This window comes from Bombus bifarius, unplaced genomic scaffold (genome assembly GCF_011952205.1).
Source record: "Bombus bifarius isolate JDL3187 unplaced genomic scaffold, Bbif_JDL3187 scf7180000007975, whole genome shotgun sequence".
Lineage (NCBI taxonomy): Eukaryota > Metazoa > Arthropoda > Insecta > Hymenoptera > Apidae > Bombus > Bombus bifarius.
In genome coordinates this window covers 658,149-679,179 of record NW_022884361.1, presented here as the reverse complement: position 1 = coordinate 679,179, position 21,031 = coordinate 658,149, and the positions used below count along the sequence as shown (strand labels likewise).

Below are 21,031 nucleotides of genomic sequence, written 5' to 3'. Positions count from 1 at the left end.
CTCACTGGAGTCCGCGGGTGAGGGTGGGTTCATAGTGTCAGGGGAGCAACACTCGCTCGGCGAGGGTGATCTCTCGCGTTTGGTCACCGGTTCTAAGTGAAGACCGGCCGGTCCTTGGTGTCCTGGCGTTTCGGTGTTGTTGATCTTGTGCAGTTGCCCGCTCTGCATCGTGCCCTGTCCGCCGCCGGCCACGCCGTCCACAGGAATGCCGTTCTCGGAGAGAAACTCGTCAAGATCGACGTACTGTAACACGAAGTAAAGACCATCATCTTTTTCGTTTCGTTTCGGTTACAAAAATAGTGCCCGTACATCGGTTGCCGAGACGAGCAATCGTTCTTACTTAATACGAGCATTCCATGGGTATCAAGATGAACCGCGAAAAAGAAAGAAAGAAAAAAAAAACAAATAAACGAGCTATTGCAAGCATTTTTTGTTGAATTGTTAAGAAGCAAGATTTTAGTGAACAGTTCTTTAACTCGGTGGATTTCCTGACTTTCGCCTTACATTCTTTGGAAGATCGTTGGTTAACACGTCGATTATTACGTGGAATAAAATTAATCCATTAAGGACGAACGTTGCATTTCTTGTTCTTCGATTAATTCATATTACTGGGATCTGTTAAATTGTCGTTAGAATATGAACATGTTTAACCGAACAATAATCCTTAATGGGTTAATTAAGATATTTTTAGTTAATCGGCTTTTCTGTTAAAGAAAGAATAAGACAAGATTGATTTTGTATCGTGGTGTGCCTCTATATCGATGTGTTATTTCTTATCAAAAATGGTAGCCCATAAAACACGTGGCGAATTTATAATGTTCTTAACTATCAGTAGGAGGAAATAGGGATTAAGTCGTACACGTTTTTTTAAGGAACCATGCATTATGGAATTTCATCCAAACTCCTACCACTAATCTATCGCTATTGTAATGCTACATATATTTGCAACACTTGTGTAAAACTCCACAAAACGATACTACAAAGGATAATTTTTCCTACTGCTGGGAAAGAATGAGGTCCAATTAATTGCCATTCACAATTAGTACGAAGAAGGAAGATGTAAGAAAAAAGGAAAAAGAAGAAATGCAAAAATCCAGATTGTTTAAAATAATTCCAGATCCAGGCATTGAGGATCCGTATTCAGCCGAGTTGTGAGCTTACCGTATCGCGTTTTTGTACATACATGGTTCAATACCTTCAGGTCGGCATCATAGGGCAGAGTTTTGTCCCAGAGGTTTGGGCCGAGGAAGGCGGCCTGCGCTTCCACGTTGCCCCATAGTTCTCCATCGGCGTCCTTCTTCTCTTCCGGTCCATCTTTGCCTTGTTTTCCTACAGGACACCAATTTCATTTCGTTATTCACTACAAACTGTCTGTCACTCCATCAAAGACAATTAAATTTTACTTATACGTAATTTCCATAATATCTCGTATCTTGTATCGTCTGAACTTTGTTTCTTTCGCTTTCTCCAATAAAAGATTGAAAAGTAAGAAATAAGCTTCTCTTCCGTTCTTTTCCATTCGTTCAGACAGATGGCATAGACAGAAACCAAGAAACAATTAACTAATGTTTATTCGCGGTTATTTTTTTCTCTATAAAGGCAACGTTATGACACCAGATTCTGGCATTATTGATAACTATTTAGAAAGAGAAATTACACTGAAATTCTATCTATTCTTATTGATATATGAAATATTTTCCAATAAAGAAATAAACATTTTTTAATCTTGACACTTAATAGTGTTTTTTTTTTACAAGAACTCCTGAATTATCATACAGAGGAGTGGTGCTATGGAAAGGACAGGTTTTGAATGATTTAGGAAATAATTAGCATTTAATAAAATTTCTTGCATTACTAGCGGCAGATACATAAATACATTCAAAAAGATACATACATTCAACTTTTCGTAAGAAATAGGCATTAATAATTGTATTATGTACGATGACATCTAAGATGTGAATGTTATAGCTCAGACTACATCGTAGAATGGATAAAAAAGACGATGGAATAAAAGTCCACGCGAAGAAAGGAAGAATTTATGACAAAGGATTTCCTCAATGATCGGATAAAGATAGATCATTCTATTCCTCTATCAAACACGACATCCGCAAAGTGTCCAACTCTCAAGCTATTAAGAAGTTCCATTATTCAGTTGATATTTCTTAAAAAAGAATTCTCGTTTCCGTCCATTCAGGTAGCTCTTTCACCTTCGTTTTTTCGAGTATGATAGAGAAGCTAGGCCTTTTAGAATAAGCGATGGCATACATCCTCCCCGTTCCACCGGTCCTCTTTGCACCTTTTTTTCCCGGCAACAGCACGGTGTCGGAAGCCGCGGCCATCAGAAATTATTTCGTGGAAGAAAAGAAAAAGAGGAGCATGCGAATCAGTCGGCGGCCTTGGAGATGCTCCTCCAAAAATAGTGAGCCGGCCTAACAGCTTCTCTCGTCTGTTTCTTCTTCTCGGTTCGCCACGTTTCTTCCGCGTTTCTTCTTATCCCCTTCGAAGACTGTGTTAATTGTTTCTCATATACCACGTTCTTCACGTTTTTTTTTTTCGTCTTTGTCATATTTTTATATCTTTTATCAAAGACGTAAATCGTCGAATTCGAAAATTTGAATCTCCAGTTGTTTTCCAATTATTCGCCGAGTTTAGTTTTCAGATTAATTTGAAATTATCCACGATGCAAATTAAACTTAAAATTGATTTCTAAGGAATTTAATTTATATGATATTAGTTTCGCAGAAGCTTCTACAAAATAAATCGAAATACGCGAGTTCCATGTGTAAATGTGTCGATGAAATACATTTAAACAAGTGAATTAAAGTTTAAGAGGAGATTTCCAAATTCCACGGCTTTATAAAGGGTTAAAAGATTATTTTTACGCAATTGCGAATGTAGCCTTGGATCGGCGAGGTTGGAGTAACAATGGTCGATCAGTGGCATGCCAGAAATTCCACAAGAAGTCAACGTTTCTTTCAGAAGAGAAAGAATTTTATTTCGATTCTACATTTCTGATCTATATTTGTAGATCAAATACTGCGGTTCTTCCCCTTCGATATTCCAAATATGAAAACACATAAAAGATATAAAATAATCAAATTCTTAATTTTTCTAGTAGAAACAATTTTCATATCTTTTTCCAAAGGCGAAATATGCGCGGTAACGATAAAAATGAACGCCAGATTCGTCGTAGATCGTTGATATTTGTATCGACATGGTTAGAGGCCCTATGCAGGCGAAACCAACGAACAGAACGGTTTTTCTATTTTTCTTCTCTTTTTTCCAATGGCTGAGCGTGCGGTTCAAACGCGACAAAACCGCATTCAATGATTATTATCATGGTACACCGACTGTCGACGAGGTCGTGCCGCCACCACAGTCTGATAGATTTCAACGAACGAAGATTTTAATATTCATATTCAGCTGTCGTTCCCTCCCGCCAGTATCAACGATCTTTGAATTATGTCCGTGATTGTCGCAGATTGTAATTCCAATGACTGTGAATTACCCGGCGATTATCTGTAAAGTATAATCGCAGCGTTCCAACGAATTCGCGAAGTGGAAAAATATCGAAGGATTTTTGAAAACACAGAAAGATTGCTTCGTCAGTGTTGCTTTAAGATTTTTAAGATTTAAAATGATCCTTTTAGACGCAATAATATTCGAATGAGATGTCATGCACTGATACTATGACCTGGTTATAGAAATTTGGAAAATTGTAAAAGATAGAGTCGATCAAAGTTTTCTAAGTTTAAGTCAAAGTTGGTTAAAGTTTCTAGTGGATCAATTGTCAGGAGGAAATTCGAACTTCTATATTGTTTATCATTTGCGTAAGATAGATTAAGGCTACAAGTGTAGAATCATTGTATATCCCTAAGGAAGCTTAGAATAGAGACAGATTAGCAACCTTATATAATGCCTCGTTTTTCCCAATTCTTTTTTGCATTGACGATCTCCTACCACTTTAAACTCAACTTATACCAGACGATGCATGAGCATAAGTTTCGGCCTTCGAAAATAAGCTCATATGTACAAGCGACAGAAGATTATTGCTACTCGTAATAAAAATTTGCATCGGTAACTTTGATCATAGTTATTTTCAATATTTAACATAAAAATACCAAATATCTTTATTTAAATTAAGCCTATGCTTATGTTTTCTTTAAAATCTACTTTATATTTTCCATTTTACGATATTCTTTGCACTGTCGCGATAGTCAATGGATTATAGCGATAGTGAACTATAATGTGACGCTATAGTTTACCAAAAGTTCACTAAATTTTCAAAATTTGTAGCATTACACATCTGTAAAGTTACTATGAAAAACGATCAGCTGGTCATTTCGATGATTCTAATGCTCCAGCGTTAAACGCCTAATAACTGTACGAAGTGCACCGAGTTTCTCCGTGCACGCGAGCTAAACAACTAAACAACGACAGCTCGCAATTTGGTTCAAGGCTGTCGGTCGTCGCCAGTTCTGCGGAACTAATCTCGCGTTGCGTGGCGGCTAGAACACGAGCAACAGCCGGCTAAACGGGAAGAAGAGAGGGAGAATCGTGACGAACGAAGGTGAAGAAGAGCAACGAGACGGCGAAACACGAGAAGAAACCAAATGGAAGAATGGCAGAGAGCGATGGCTACGAGGAAAGCTGAGAGATCCAGGAGAATCTAATCGTCCTGCTGAAAACGAGGTTAAAAGCATCTAAAAAAGATAGGAGAACAAGTTGTATTTGACTTGGCTATTAATTATTCATTTAGGAACCACGAAAAAAGAAATTTTGCATGGAATATCGAATGCTTCAGACAGAAACAGTAATTAAATATTACTATAATATTCCCACTAATGCGAATGTAAATATCGTGCATACATATGACCAAACGATGGCCTGATAGCCTAATATTGTATAAGCTAATGAGATATCATAATCGTATACAACTGTAGTCGCCAATAATCCTAGGAGATGGATATGATTCGAAATAAATGAAGTAGTAAATTAATAAAATGAATATTGCTAGAAATCTTTCGACGATAAAATACCACAGAACAATTCCTACTGACCTACGACACATGAAAGTTTTCGAATTTAGAATTAAGAATAAGAAATTTAGAATTAAAATGTTTAGTTTTGAAAAAGTACAAGGTATCGAGATCCTTTTTCGAAGATAATTAAAAAATCAATAATCGATTATAGCTATATATATATTCTTCAACAACAAGGTACCATAATTCGTATAAATCTATAAGAAATAAGTTCCAACGGTCTTCGAATCTCGAGCCGAAAATTAGAAATTTCGAGTTTCAAATTCACAGATTGTAGAAAAGTCCGAGATATCAGAAAACCCTTTCCGAAGGCAGCTCAAAGATCAATAACCAGATAGCAAAATATTCAACGATTAATTAACGACAAAGCGTTAGAGCTTGATCAGTCAGAGCTGAATTCAGATTTAGAATGAACTAAACATTGATGTAGAAACTGGGGACGTTTACGCTGATCCTGAAAGGGAATTCGCGAACGGGAATGTAAAATGAACGCGTTTGTCGAATCGAGTTGACCGAGTTCCTGTTCGGGGCGGCTACGTAACAAAAGCGGAAATACCGTAAAGGCCAATTGTCGCGGAGACAGAGAAAGAAGCTGGCTCTGAATCTGACCAGAAACGATTTCTGTTAACGGTAGAACCAGTTCTCTGCTCTACTCCTTCGTTATACCGAGAGCGTGCCTCTAATTACTATGTTCCCTGGTCTTCTCTCCTCTCGTCTCCTCTCCTCCATGGTTCTCCGTCATCCCGATTCCCCTGCAAGATACTCCTTTACGTAATCGACAACACGCGAGCGTTTTACCTGACTCAAGTACGGAATGAGTCATGTGTATACGCCCCAGGAGGCGGTAAAAAAATGAAGAATAAGAAAAAAAAAAGGAGAGGAGATTGAAACGATTCTTCGTTGTCTTTGAGGTAATAAAGATCGGTAGAAACGTGGTGACGCGTAGAATGAAGTCAGGCCATGTTAAAAAACAAGAATGCTTTCTTTATTAATTCGTTGGTTAGTGGTAATAATAAATGACTGACAATTTTGTTATTGGATTTAAAGGTCTTGGAAGGCGGTAAAAAATAAGAAAAAAAAAAGAAGAAGAAGAGATTGAAACGATTCTTCGTTGTCTTTGAGATGATAAAGATCGGTAGAAACGTCGTGACACGTAGAATGAAGTCTGACCATGTTGACAGAAAGATTTCTTTATGAATTAATCGATTAATAGTAATAATAAACGATCGAAAATTTATTAGTGGGTTTAGAGGTTGGTTACTTTATTTTAGGATATTTAATTTCGTCCTTTTTATCTACTTTTTATATAACAAAGATTATTAATGGAATATTAATACAGAAGACAGAATATACAAGAAAACTGAATGTGTTAAGCGTAGAAGAATTTTTGTATGCATATTAATTTTTGTATATAAAATCTACCGTTACATCGATGTGAAATTTACGTGAATTATTATGAAAATTCTTTTTCAAAATTTCGCGACATTTAATCTTGCTTAATAAAAATACGATACAAACGTCAAATTTCGAAACGCAAATACTCAACGGGTTGTGCACCAAGATTAATGATTCCTTCTCGCGCACAGAAAAAAAAAAGAAAAATTAATCTTGTAACCGAAAATTCTAAAAATTTCCCCTCTGCATTAATCAGTGTCATTTTAATCTTGAAACTGCAAAAACAACTCGCGTCATTTCTTTCTATTTTCGCAATAACAATCTACAGAAATTTGCGTGAAATCGCGAGCACCGTTTCTAATTGAACGCGGTAGCAGGCGGTGAAATTAACTTGATAGGCAATAACTCGCGAAACCGAATAAAATATCCATTAAGTCTCACGCAGTTGCGTTCGCCTATAGCCAACCATTGTCCGTCCATGGAAAATCCAGCGAGATTCCAGATAAACGCCGGTGAAAGGGAATTGAAAACACTTTTATTAACGAACAACGATGATTTCCGCTCTTTTAGCGGCTTATCTTTGTTACATATCAATTAACCGCCACGGTTTCTTGTTATAACTTAATTGCATTCACGGCATAGACGGCCCAACAACGTTACACTTTCATAATCTTGATACTTTGATTCAATTTGCCGTGTCACTCGCGTGTTTCAATGAAAATTGCACTTTTCAGCCACGAGACCATAGAACATAATTTACGTACATACAGTTAAGTTAAGATCTTACATTTTATATAAAATGTAAATTAAGATACTAGAAATTATAGAATAAATAGAATGATAATAATTACAATTTACAGTATTTTATTATAGTTTTTATATCTTTATAGCGTACAAAATAATTGCAACTTGTTGTCTATATGTATTATACACGTATGACGTGCATATAATAGAGAACGAGGATGGAGAGGATAAGGGAAAACGGACAGTATGTTGTCAGACATATTCTGAAGTATTCTAACATAATCCTATTACCTTTGTTCCCTTGTTCGGGTCGTTTAAGGAATTTTTCTGATAAAAGTAATTTAATTTGTATATCCATTAACATCGTAAAATTATTCAAATATGTATGCATATAACAGTAATCGTATTTCTGCTAATCTAATCGTAATATTACTTTTTATGTAAATATGTTGAAGAAAATATGGAATAGGAATATAATTGACAACAATGATGGCGTGCCACTGTTGGCAAGTGAATAAACAACGGTATTTGTTTGGAAATGATTTCCTGTGGCCTTGGTACACCGATACTCGGCTATTTCGGACGATAGATCGAATACGAAGTGAAACTAAAATCCGTGATCAAGGCCTAGCTCGTGATCAAGTTTATAAATTCAACCCCGAGCCGCTTGTAGAACAACTGAATCCTAGTTCGATTCTAGATGGTTATGATATGCTATGTATATTAAATTCTATCAACTTAGTAGAAGATCTAAAGCAAGTAGAGCAACAGAAATAATTGATTTTATATCGGCTTAGAAGATCTAAGCTATACTAGACCTAAACGATATAAAATCGATGCTTCGAAGAAACAAATATGATTGTTGAATGTATGTATAATAATGTAGAATAATTTCTATATAAAGAATATTCACAGACTAAATTTATAGCAACATTCTATACATTTTATAGGATAATAAATCTCCCGGTATCTCCCATTTTTTGTTAATTTCAATATATCGAAAAGGGTTTTTTAAAAAAGTAACATATCATTCTAAAAAGTGTCACAAAAAATTCAAAGCACTTTTAATTTTATATCAAAACTAAAGCTAAACCTAACGTAAAGCTAACTATATAAATAAAATGCTAATATAGCATAAAAAATAAAAAACGTATAACAGATAACAATAAAAAGATTCAACATGTGGTTTGGTTTAAGGTTAAATTTAGTTTTAATGGACGAATTGCAAGTATTTAAATGCGTTTTGCGCCAAATTGAAGTTAGGTTTAGATAGTTTTAAAGTAGAATTATTAAATATAATTATTTGTGATAGCTTCTTTGATGATATCTTACTTATTTAAATAGCCCTTTCCATATTGAAGTTCGGAAAAGTCTGGAAATACTGACCAAATTGTAAAGTATTAATTTTTGCAGTAACATTCTGTGCAAATTTTCCACTATAAGAAAGTTTCTAATTCTCACAGACCAGAATTTTCATACAATTATTTTTTCTAGATCATCCTGAGATGAATTTATGGTTTTTCCAAAATGTTATCGTATGTTGTTGATAATGGAAATATTCTCAGGTGCTGATGTCAATAGAAAATCTACACTCAGATGACTACTACCTTTTTTGTTTGACTGTATGTAAAATTGAAGACCAAGAAGAAAATCGACTGAATTTGAGCGAAGAAAGAATCTCTGACTTATGATCTGTAAATCTCGCGCAGTTGTCCGTGTGCCGATAATTTATGTTTGCGGTAAGCCGCTGTCTTCCTCCTTGACAAACTATCTGCAAACCACGTTATCTTAAAAATCTATTAACCTCGCCGCTCGATAATTGCATTTGCACTGACTGCCCGGCGAGTGGATACAGTTTTACAATCGAAATTCTACAAACACCTATTTCCATTAAATATATTAGACACTTGCGGTCAACCGTTCAGCGTTTACGTAATACATTACCATAAATACGGGACTTCCATTCAATTTAAACATTTGTGGGATAAATTTATTTTCTACAACGTTTTGTTGTATCTCTTATCGTTGTTCATCTCTGAAATTTCCTTATTTAAAATTTTTCTTTATTTAAAGTGTGACTTCTAAACCTCAAAATTCAAGGATTCAAAAACATGACAGATTCAAACTTCGGAAATTCAAAGGTTCAAAGGTGCGAAGACTCGAAGAATCAGAGATTCAAAGGTTTAAAGATTCGATGTTTCAAAGATTCAACGCTACAAAGATTCAATGCTTCAAAGTTTCAACGCTTCAAAGATTTAATACTGGAGATTTGGTGCTTCAAAAATTCAGTGCTTCAACGATTCAATGTTTCAAAGATTTGATGCTTCAAGGACTTAATGCTTCACAGATTCAGTGCTTCAAGGATTCAATGCTTCACAGATTCAGTGCTTCAAGGATTCAATGCTTCACAGATTCAGTGCTTCAAGGATTCAATGCTTCACAGATTCAATGCTTCAAAGTTTCAACGCTTCAAAGATTTAATACTGGAGATTTGGTGCTTCAAAAATTCAGTGCTTCAACGATTCAATGTTTCAAAGATTTGATGCTTCAAGGACTTAATGCTTCACAGATTCAGTGCTTCAAGGATTCAATGCTTCACAGATTCAGTGCTTCAAGGATTCAATGCTTCACAGATTCAGTGCTTCAAGGATTCAATGCTTCACAGATTCAATGCTTCAAAGTTTCAACGCTTCAAAGATTTAATACTGGAGATTTGGTGCTTCAAAAATTCAGTGCTTCAACGATTCAATGTTTCAAAGATTTGATGCTTCAAGGACTTAATGCTTCACAGATTCAGTGCTTCAAGGATTCAATGCTTCACCGATTCAGTGCTTCAAGGATTCAAAGCTTCACAGATTCAGTGCTTCAAGGATTCAAAGCTTCACAGATTCAGTGCCTCAAATCAATGGTTCAAAATCTCAGAGCTTTAAAGATTCTGCGCTTCAAAGATTCAGTTCTTCAAAGCTTCGAAGATTTAAAAATTCAGATATTTGAAATTCAGAAAATTCGGAAAAGTCAGAAGAATGTTCATATTCCGCTAGCACTTAAATTCTGCTCCAAACCTTCAACAACTCACTAAAACGCAGCGCGGTATTTTACGCTAACTTTATTACTTACGCTCTTAATTAAGAGTTTAATTTAAACTTAATTAAAAGGATTTAAGATTAGCATACGTTACTAAACACAAACTTGTGGAAACTAGGAAAGCAAGTCAAACAGAAAAACCACAGCTATAATCAGAAAAAGAAAAAAATAGGAAAAGATGATAATGAAAAAAGCTTTCGTTGGTTGTGCGCTTAACGGTCGGAAAATAGAAAAATCGTCGTAGAGAAATTTTACTGTTCGAAAATTCGCGAGATATAGTATACGACAATGACACGTAATATCGATGAAAAAGCTCGCGAAGACGAGGAGGGAAAAATAAGGATCTTTCATGATCCTCGAAGTGCCGGAAGTAGGCGCACGACTGCGTGTGTGTTCCTTAAAATGCTTTCTCTTTTCGAGTACGCTCTAATTAGTACAGTCTTCTCTAATTACTGACACTGCTTACTGCTCGAAGTGATTGCACACGGGAAAGAGGAAACCGATTACCAAGTCGAGACCGTCTGTTTGGAGTTATATTTACGCGTCGATGTTACGTGTGTTAAGAGGAAACCACGTGGAAATTCGATGAAAGCTACAAGAAACGAAAAGTAGAATTGTATATAGAAATGAATGAGAACTTTCGAAATAATAAATGTTAAATTAATATTGAAACACGGTTGCACGTGAAATTATCGAATTATTAACGAGATTTTCGACGTTCAAGATTTTATCGAAAATAATATCTATTAAGAGGAAATGATTTATTAAGTGAAAATTCAATGAAAAATTTAACGAAGACATAAAATAAGAACTTTCGAAAATAAATGATGAAATTATTTTATCGAGAATAATAGTTATCAATCTATCGTATTATCGTTGGCCCAGTTTGGCGATTTAAATGGATATTTGAGATATTACCGGATCATAGAATTTTCTATTTCTTCATTTTTCTTGTATTACTGGAAGTTAAATTAGAATGTCCCTCAATAACGCAGAATCTGATAAGCTTCGACTTAATCAATATTTGAATAACTGAAATGACGAAAATTGTTCACAAATATTTCTTGTGCTAAATTAAAAAATTGTACAAGAAGAATTAGTCAAAGTTTTATTGGTAATAATGTCGCCTCGCATATTTTCAGCAAGATACACGTACATATTTATCGTGAAACTATGTCAAGAAGCAAGTGAAGCAAGAAACAATTCTAGCATGTTATATATTTCAACGAGTTTTCGACGCGAATGCTATCTCTGCTTTTTAGTGACCTTATTGCTAATATCGTTTAGATTAGGCTAGGTTTGAGTTCAGTTTAGTTTAGGTATATCGCGAACGTGTGTTAGTTAATACAATAATGTTTGGTGACTAGAAAAGATAAAAACTTCTTTCTTCCCTAATTTCTGCTTATTGCTGCCATTTTTATGGATTTCTATTTAGATTTAAAGCATCTCCAAATCTACGATCTATAACAGCAAACAAATAGAAATGGAAAATGAAATACTAGATTTTATGTCCTATTTAACCATTAATTTTAATTGGAATATACACTATAATTTATAATTTAAAAATAATAGAAGAAAAAGACAAGTCGACTTTCCTTGGATTTATTTTAATTACACTAAATGTAACTAGCATGTAATTTACTTTTGATAAAAGGGAGCATTAAAAAGCAGAATATTCTTAGACAAGTAATAACGAATAATATAAAACAGAACATAATTAATAATCGGGAATAAGATAGCGTTTAACAACGGGACCACAAATGCTTTATTATACAAACCGTACAATCCTTTGATATGCATCTATCCATGGTGAAACCTCGCGAAACGCTATTTTTCTTGATCAATCAATGTTTCCGGTTTAGAAGAATCGCTACCTTTTTTGTCTTCCAATGAAAACTGCTCAGCGAAATCTACTCCCTATTTACAACGAAAATAAATAAATACTTCACGTTACAAAACTATGGCATTACTTTCTTATAAACCTTCTAATAATAATTTTTCCTTTACTTTCTACGCTAATGAACGACAATTGTTGATTTTACGATAAACTAATGTTAGCAAGCGAAACTGCGAGGGTCGACATTAAAAGAAATAGGGTAAAGCGAGAACAATAAACATAGGGAAATCCGTGTCTGCCTTGTCTGGAATACAGCGATTGTAAGTTACGAGCTCGTGCATAACGGGTTGAAACGCAACGAGCCACGAAGACGTCCTTGGCCGCTCCTCTGATAGCCTCCAGACCTCCTGGGAATCGTTTCCTATCGCCTCGATGCACACGACTATGCAGCGAACCACATAGAAACGTTTCCGAGACCCTATCCCGCGGGAACCATAGAGTCACTTTGAAACTTCTGGGATAGAAAGTGAAGAGCATCGGTTTCTCTTTTTAACATCTTATAATTGGAATTTTGTTCAAGACTGTGATTAATTGTCGTTTCCTCTAATGCAACTCGAAAGCTAGAAACTGACAACTGTTATAGATTGATTGATATCAGAATCCTACTGCGCGGGAACTATAGTTACTTCGAGAATTTAGGGGTAGGAAGTAAAAAACAGCATTTTTTTCTTCTTTAAAGTTCTATAGTCGGAATTTTTTCGAAGACCATGATTGATCGTAGCTTCTTTTAATGTAATTTGGAAACTAAGAATTGATAAATGCTATAGATTGGACTATATTCGATGAATAAGATGAAGAATCCTGGGACTCTATTCGATGGAAGCATAGAGTCACTTTGGAAAATCACGAATTGAAAGGCCTAACTACGACCGTTTCCTTTTCAGTGTTCAACAATTGCAGTTTCGTTTAACATTATGATTGATTGAAGTGCCTATTAGTGCAATTTGAAAGCTAGAATGATTGTTGATAAATGTTGATTGCTTGATGTCGAAATTTTGGTTGGCTCGGGTTAAGAATAAATGTAATGTTAGAATTTCAAACGTAGTTTTATTTCATTACTTCTGTACTTTGATACCACCTGTAAGAATAAATAATCAGTATTTAGAAATACCATAACTGGTAGCAGTGCCACTTTGTATCATTTTTACGATCTTTCTCATACAAACGTAATTGCAAACGCTATCAAAAAATATAACAAGAAGTACGGTAAGTACATATAGACGTTATATACCAAAGGAAATGGATACTTTTTAAGAAAAAACCGACCACCAGAAAGGTGCCAATATGAAATGGTGATCTTTACAAATGAAAAATGCCAGAAGAAATGCTTCTATGCTTTTTAGAAATTAATCCCATGCAAAATTTACTACAAGTCGTTCGCTAGGAAATGCGCCAGAAGAAACAAATATTCTTCATACGGAAACCATTAAAAGTTCAAACAAGATTACCAGTTTTGAACACAGCAAGAAACGCCGTCTTTTCCCTTTAACATCTTACTTGATTAGAAGGAAACGTAGAAAGTATTTGGAATTACTGATAAATACTAAATAATTCGTGATTAGTGGAACACGAGTGCTTTCTAAACCACAGATAAAATCGGTTCAAGATCGTCAAAGGTACTAACAGGTTGAATGCAGAAAAGTGACTCGGTAGCTCGTCAATCACTTGCGGAAGGAGACTGTCAAGGAGAAGCGGCCTGTTCCTCGAGGATGGTTTTTTTTTAGCTGAGTCTCTCGCACCGTAAACCTGTCTACGTGAAATAATTCACGCCTGGTCGCGCCTGTCCACGGTTATCTTTCCCTTTCGTTATCTTGTACAGCGCTCGCTCGCGGTCGACTAGAAATTATTCGCGAAGAAACGACCGCAGCCAATGCACTCTCATATAGTATACACATAGTATACACATCGTATACTCGACATTTCATAGAAGATGATAAAAAAGAAATAAGATTCGAAATTGTTAATTAGATAGGATTTTCATCGTGGTTTTGTAATTCTTTCGATACTCGGCGTCTCGTCACGTTGCATTAGTGATACTTCGAAGAATACTCGTGTGACAAGTGATAATGTTCATAGAACGATTTGATTATTTATGGTGGTTATTTATTCAAATATATAAAACATTCATTTTCTATAGTATTACGTATCTCGTAATTAAATATTTAAGTATTCAGAGATTCAAAAATCGGAAAGTTCTAAGAGCAAAACATTCAAAGACTGAAAGATCCAAAGACTCGAAGATCTAAAAATGTAAAGACAGCGAGATTACAAAATTCAGACTCAAAGTTCCAAGGACCTAAAGATCAAAATTTATCTGAAAAATCGTCTATCTAGCAAGTATGCAACTGGATGTACAATACGTGAGCTACACACATGCGAAACTGATCAACTCGACTTTTAACACAAACTCAACATTAATTGCGAATTCTTTAAAAAGTGGAATAGGTCAGTTTGAGCTTTCAATATCTCGGATCAAAATAACTCTCTCCCTAAAATCTTGTCAATCTTCCATGGAATGATCATACTCGATTCGCTGAATTACCGTCTCCGGTTCTTTGGAATTTTAATTTTCGTTTCTTTTCGAAAACCACCCGGTTAGACAGAAATAATAAACGCGCTATAAAACCGGGCGATTCGAGTTTCTCTCGGTGTCTCGAATATGGGAAGGGATAAAAACAAGAAGGGGAACAGGACAGAGGAGGAGAAAGAATTTGGTAAGAACGAAAACTTTCCCTTGCGAGCACGGAGAAGGGGACACGCATTTCCTGATACACCGAAAGAGTACACGTTCACGATCCACGCGGAAACGAGAACAAATAGCGGTACGAATGAAATAGAACCGAGTTGTTCAAGTACGATTGAGAATACGTGTATTATTCGTGACTGAGAACGAGCAAAATGTTCGCGACTTTCTCATAATCGATCGGTTGCTTATTACTGGTATCAGTACTAGGAAACTACAAATTGTAAATGATATTAACATCACATTATTGATATTTTATTATTGGTGTAATCAGAACTGCTAACATTTTATTTTTCACAGAATTTTAATTTAGAAAGATGTTTTTACTGCGGTGTATACTTTATTGTGTAATTGTTTGTGAAGTATATTGATAAAGGCATGTTTATCCTGTATTACATACCTTTTCATATAGCGTTCATTTTCATCTTTTTTCATTCCTTCTTCATTTAAATCTACAATGTGCGCGGTATTTTGAATATTCAAATGTAATTTAGATGTAATCTATTACTAATGCTAACTTAATAGTTTAATAAAGATATATATTTTTTACTAGATCTGCGTAGGAGATACATATCTTCTCATTATATATTTATTTACATTTTAATTTAATTCCATATTAGAGACATTTTTTTCTTTTCGATTTACGTCAAAATACCAGGCGACAGTATAAACATTTAACAGATAAAAGCGAGTAATGGACGTTAACATGGAGTTAATTTAGCGTAGGGAGCGACCAAGGCATACGAAGGCAAGATTTTTTATTTTTGCACGAAGCTTCTTAACCACTGTACGAAACGAAATTTCCTCAATAAATTTTGAAACGACAGGAGGAGAAGAAAGCGTGTTTCGCTGAATATTTAAATAGAAAGCGATAAAACTCGATTGCCGGCAAGCCAAAAGTTGGGATAACGAAAGCGAGAACGAAACGATATTTCCAGAATTTCTAACGCCGATGAAAAATCGACTTTCTCGAAATAAAAACACGATTAATTTCCTCGATAATTAGTCTGCAATATATTCGCTTTCCCCGTCTGCTCCCTTATCGATAACAATTTCTCTTTGATAAAGATAATCGAAAGAAACAAGATACGTTTCTCCTTGGACACACAGCGAGTTTTAAGAAACGGTTCAGGAGATACTTTTATATTTGTTTCTACGATAAATACCAGATCGTTGCTTTCTGAAACAACACTATTAGTTATACTGTTTACTACCTTCCAATCTCTCTTCATTTTCTTTGCTCTCATTTCACAGATGCTATGTGTAAGTTACACTAGGTTTTAGTAAATTAGATTGGTTTCTTCATTTTGTTCTAACTTCAGATTCTTTTAAAATAGAAAGCAGAATAGACAAAATAAAATAATTTAGAACAGGATAGAATGGGAAGTATATTTAGCAGTACAGTACAATATTTTCTGTGGCTATGGTTCGACGAAAAATTACGTTTCACTTTTGTCTTACTGTTTCACAGAAATTCTTCTAAAAATACAGCAAGTAAGATAAGTAGTAAAAGTTAGTATGGAATGGTGTAGAGTTGAAAAAAATACATAATAAAGTGCCGACATTTCTTCACAAGTCGAGATACGCGTAGAAGAGATCAATTAATTTTTACTCTCCTCTTTGAATAAGTATGAAGTAAATCTGTTGCAAATATATCATAGTACTTTTACAATCAAAATTTAGTATTCACCATTCTAAAGTCCAGACATCGTAGAACATAAATCGCGTCTTTTTTTAATCCCTCTTACGCAAACCCTTGATCACATTTCAACCCTTACAACAACTTCTATGGAAATAAATTGGAGACAAAACTCCATGGTGGTATTGACAAAATGAAATTACCAAAGGTATTTCAAATTTCGAAATTTAAATGGAATTAAATTGGTAACGTTAACGACATGAAATTAACAAATGGATTCCATGTTCCGAAATTTTAATGAAATTAAATTGGTGATATTAACGAAATGGAAATAATGTAAGTACTTATCAAAATTGAATCAACGAAATTACTTCAAATATTGGAATTTAAATGGAATTAAACTGCCGACAAAACTGCTGGCATTAACAAAATGGAATTTGTAGCACACCCTGTATACGCATATACCGGCAGAGAAATTTCATTCTTTTGGGCTTTTTATTGGGTGTCGACTGGTCGGCGGTCGCTTTCCACGCTTCCTGATAAGCTGGAACAAGCATTTTACGCGTTACGCGCATAGGTTCCAGGCACGCAATAACGAAGTCATTTCCGTGAGAAGAGGAAGGAGGGAAAGGGGTTGCACGGAGTGGGGATGGAAGAAACGAAGGCGGAGGAAAGTGGAAAAAGAGGAAAGAAGAAAGGTCGCCGCCGCGTTTCTTCTCTTCCTGCCACGGACCTCCGCTTCCTTCTTTCTTTCTTTTTCTCCCCCTCCCCCCCCCCGCCTTTACCCCCTGTTTCGATTATAACGGAGCATGTGCACGAGTCCCCACCACCTTCCAGACACGGATTTCTCTTTCATTCGCAATCTGATTTCTTGGCGAACTGCGTCGAGTTAATTTGCACTCTCGGTTGATCGACCGAGTCGCGGTTCTTCCTGTATTTGAATTGCACTCGTTTGTTACTTCCACACGATGACGACGACGATGAGAATGTTGGATTACGTTGGAGGATTTTGGTAGCGATGTTTGGTGTAAATAGAATTTAGATTTGATTTGGACGGACTGAGTTGGAACACGTAGACTGATTAAGGGATGGTTTGATTAATCGATTAGACTGCGGGTATTTATGCAAATTCGTATTTTTATATAGGCGAATAAAGGGATAGAAGCTAAGCAGAGATTTTACCTGATAAATATCAGAGTAGGTGCAAAACTTTGCATATTTTATATACTTGCATATTATAATTTATGTCATATACAGGATGGTTTAAAGATCAGTCCTAATGATTTTTCAGGCACGTCCGGTAGTCGGACAATAGAATGTTTCAATCAGTTTTAACCCATTGAAGAACAATGATTCGTCATAATATTATAAATAATGATAGTTTCTTTAAATTTCGTAGTATTAAGCGAATTCTTGGAATTTCCTCCCACGATGTTAAATAACAGAATTCGATAATGTGAATTAATCGAAACATGCAAATGGAGTATTACGTTAGCGCAACGTTGTTGCTTAATGAGTTAACGGGGCCTTAATGAGATAACTAGACTTCTAATCGCCTACAAATTGCGATAAATATTAAGAACTTGAGAAAAGATTTTATCTTGATGAAAAGTCAAGGCCACTGCTACTTTTCAAATGGAACGGTGCATTTTTTTGTGCACCATTCGATGCGTTTCTTTTTCAAGGTACTAAGGTATTTGGATCGAAGAGCGATTCGTTTGAAAGATATTTACAAAATTCACTTTATTATATAATTTATAAAATTTGATATTGTAAAATTTATCGTGCGAAGGACAAGGAAATATAGCGTAATACTTCCTTGTTTTCGCATTTTCTTTGACTCCCATACTAATTCTGTGTGTCTCTGCGTGTTTAAATTTTCCGTAAATGTATAAGAATCCTCAATCTATTTGTTTAATAACTTATTATAGGCTTTGTTTAATAACTATAAAATCGATTATTTATCGAATACAATTGCTAACGTTAAGTTTCTTGTAGGATATTTAAAGCTGTAAAAATACATAAAACGCGCGTAGCAGGTGAAATAACTTATGTAGGTACTTAATCTGTTTCTACCATTGTAGAATTATTTTTTCACCATAAAATATGATTTAATCGTTTGAACATCTAAAAGTTCCTATAAATATGATAATATAAATTCTCTCTGCTATAAATCAGGTATTATATCTAATTTTCGAAGACAACTTCATAGAGGATGAAAGAAAGAAATGGATAATAATTATAATTAATATTAATATATTATCCAGATACTTCTAGACGAATAAATTAAGCAGAGATCGACGCGGATTAAGCAATACAGAGGATTTACGTTGAATCTCCAGATAATCCGAATAGTTTATCGATTTTTTAAGTTAATTTTATCTTTTAACTGTAGATTGATGGCAATGATAGCATAATGTTTAACGACACTCAGTATTAAATCAGAAGGATGACTATTAAATAAATATAGTAAAGCTAGAAAGTCATAAAATAGTCGTTTAAAATACGTGATTACCAACAGCGATTAGAAAGCGACTGATTAATACACAGAATGATTAACGAATCAATCTAATTACTCCTGAGGTCAATTATTATTCGAATTGCCTGTCCAACTCAATGTAACATTTGCAATCTCACGTACGAAAAGTACAAATAATGAATAACTCCTTTCTTATAATACTTATTGCAAAACGCGAAGAAAGTGATACTAACACAATAAATTAATGTGCAGCTATCAATTTCCACGTAAAAGCAAAGATGTCGAGTTTCTTTTACGCTATTCCAATGCTAATGTTGTTAAAATAATTTCTTCTTCTTCGAAAAAGATCGAAAATTAATAAACCATCGTAAAATGCAGAACTTCCTTAACCTCCTAGAACATTCCTAAAAATAATACATTTTCTTCGAGAAAAGTAAAGGAAGAAATTTGTAAATCGCGAGAGCACAACTTCGAGCAATTCCCTTCTTATAACTTTCAAGATGTAAAATAATATATTTTTAAGATACAAGATAATACGTTTTTCTTGATAAGCAAAGAAGTAACGATTACCAGACCATGGTAAAATTGCGAAGATCATGTGCGAAAAAGAACAATCCTTTCTTCTAAGATTGTTCACGTGTCAAATAAGAAATTAAGAGGATATAATGACGATAACGGTGTTTCCTCGAAGAAACAAGGCACAATACACTGTCGAGGTCTCGAGTAGGACTCGAGGAGAAGAGGACGTGGCTTGGCCTGGCAGCAAGTGAAAGTTGCTCAAACCACTTTCCCCTCGGGCGAACGAGCGAACGCTCCGCCGACTTCCGGGCTCCGATCCAGCCACAAATGCCAGAGATCCACCGCCCCGAATCAATCGATCTACTCGAAAAATCTTCGTTCCGCGAAACCTTGCCCCCGTACCAATAAATTCTACGTGCATGTTCGCTCGACAGATCGCACTTTCTCGAGCCATTACACATATATCGCGTGTCCCAATATACGTATATTTTCTTCTTCCTCTTCCAAATTCCTTTTTAATGGAAAAATGTTTAGAAATTTTCGGGCTAGCGGATCTTTCACTTTCGAAAATTATTGAATACTTATTTCCTACCAACTCTTTTCATTATCGATCGGACACAGGAAATTCCAGATTTTACCGTAGGTAGGCAGCTACGTATTTTTAATTAGGAGGTTCTTTTAATTTTATACGATGAAATTAAATTATGAATGGTACAATTTATGAAGTTCTAGATAAGTAAAGTCTGTCTGGTAAGTAAATTATTAAATTACGGAGTAATGAAACTTAATTAAAAGACAGTGGAATTGTTAGCATTGTATTAGATTATGGATCAAATTACTTTACTATCGCTAATCTAATTACTACCAGATTATAAAGTAAAATTGACAAGTTTGTAACCTCGCAGCAAACTTTCATGAAAAATAAGAAAAACAATGATCTCGGAAACATAAGTGATCTCAGACACCCGGGGACTCGATAGTATAATACTTCCTGGAAAGTAGAACTTAATTGCTAAAACTACGAGTAATTATCATAGCTATGAATTAGCAAGGAATCGTATTAAGTCTGACCGAATGTACAGTTCGTAATTACGATGTGCATTCGCGAAATTTGCACACGGAAATCAAAACTAGAAATCTCTGACGAGGAATTCGAGCGTGATCTTAGAGGAGGCCCGCTGAACCGGAAGGGATTTCAACGTCTGTACACGCGATGCGCCACCGGAAAAGTTCGACGCGACCAAGACTTTGTAATCATCAGGGAAATTGCGCGTGCGTATATGAAACGACCTATGTAAATCGTGCACATTGTTGCTCTTTCCATGGGTCACCCTTCTAACTTATTAAAAATTAATGATGTATCCTAATGCATCTTATATCGTGCATATTTCTAATGTAACCAACATCACACGCTTTTATACTATTTATTTAATGTATCTGAAGTGATATACCTTTTTGTATTAGTTATTTAGTGTAACTGATGTGGTAT

General features: G+C 35.1%; 1 protein-coding gene across 9 annotated transcripts in view; it reads right to left on the bottom strand.

The window, feature by feature from the left end:
* The window catches only part of LOC117204007 (thyrotroph embryonic factor), a 101,013-nt gene that overhangs the window by 7,706 nt on the left and 72,276 nt on the right, over window positions 1–21,031 (bottom strand). For 6 of the 9 annotated variants that reach the window (XM_033440970.1, XM_033440972.1, XM_033440973.1 and 3 more), the window contains 2 exons: window positions 1,184–1,329; window positions 6–243 (listed from right to left, as the gene is read on the bottom strand). In XM_033440970.1, the coding sequence (XP_033296861.1) occupies window positions 6–243; window positions 1,184–1,329 (384 nt within the window). The remainder of the gene's footprint in view (window positions 1–5; window positions 244–1,183; window positions 1,330–21,031) is intronic. The other 3 variants (XM_033440971.1, XM_033440975.1, XM_033440978.1) reach the window with 1 other exon arrangement.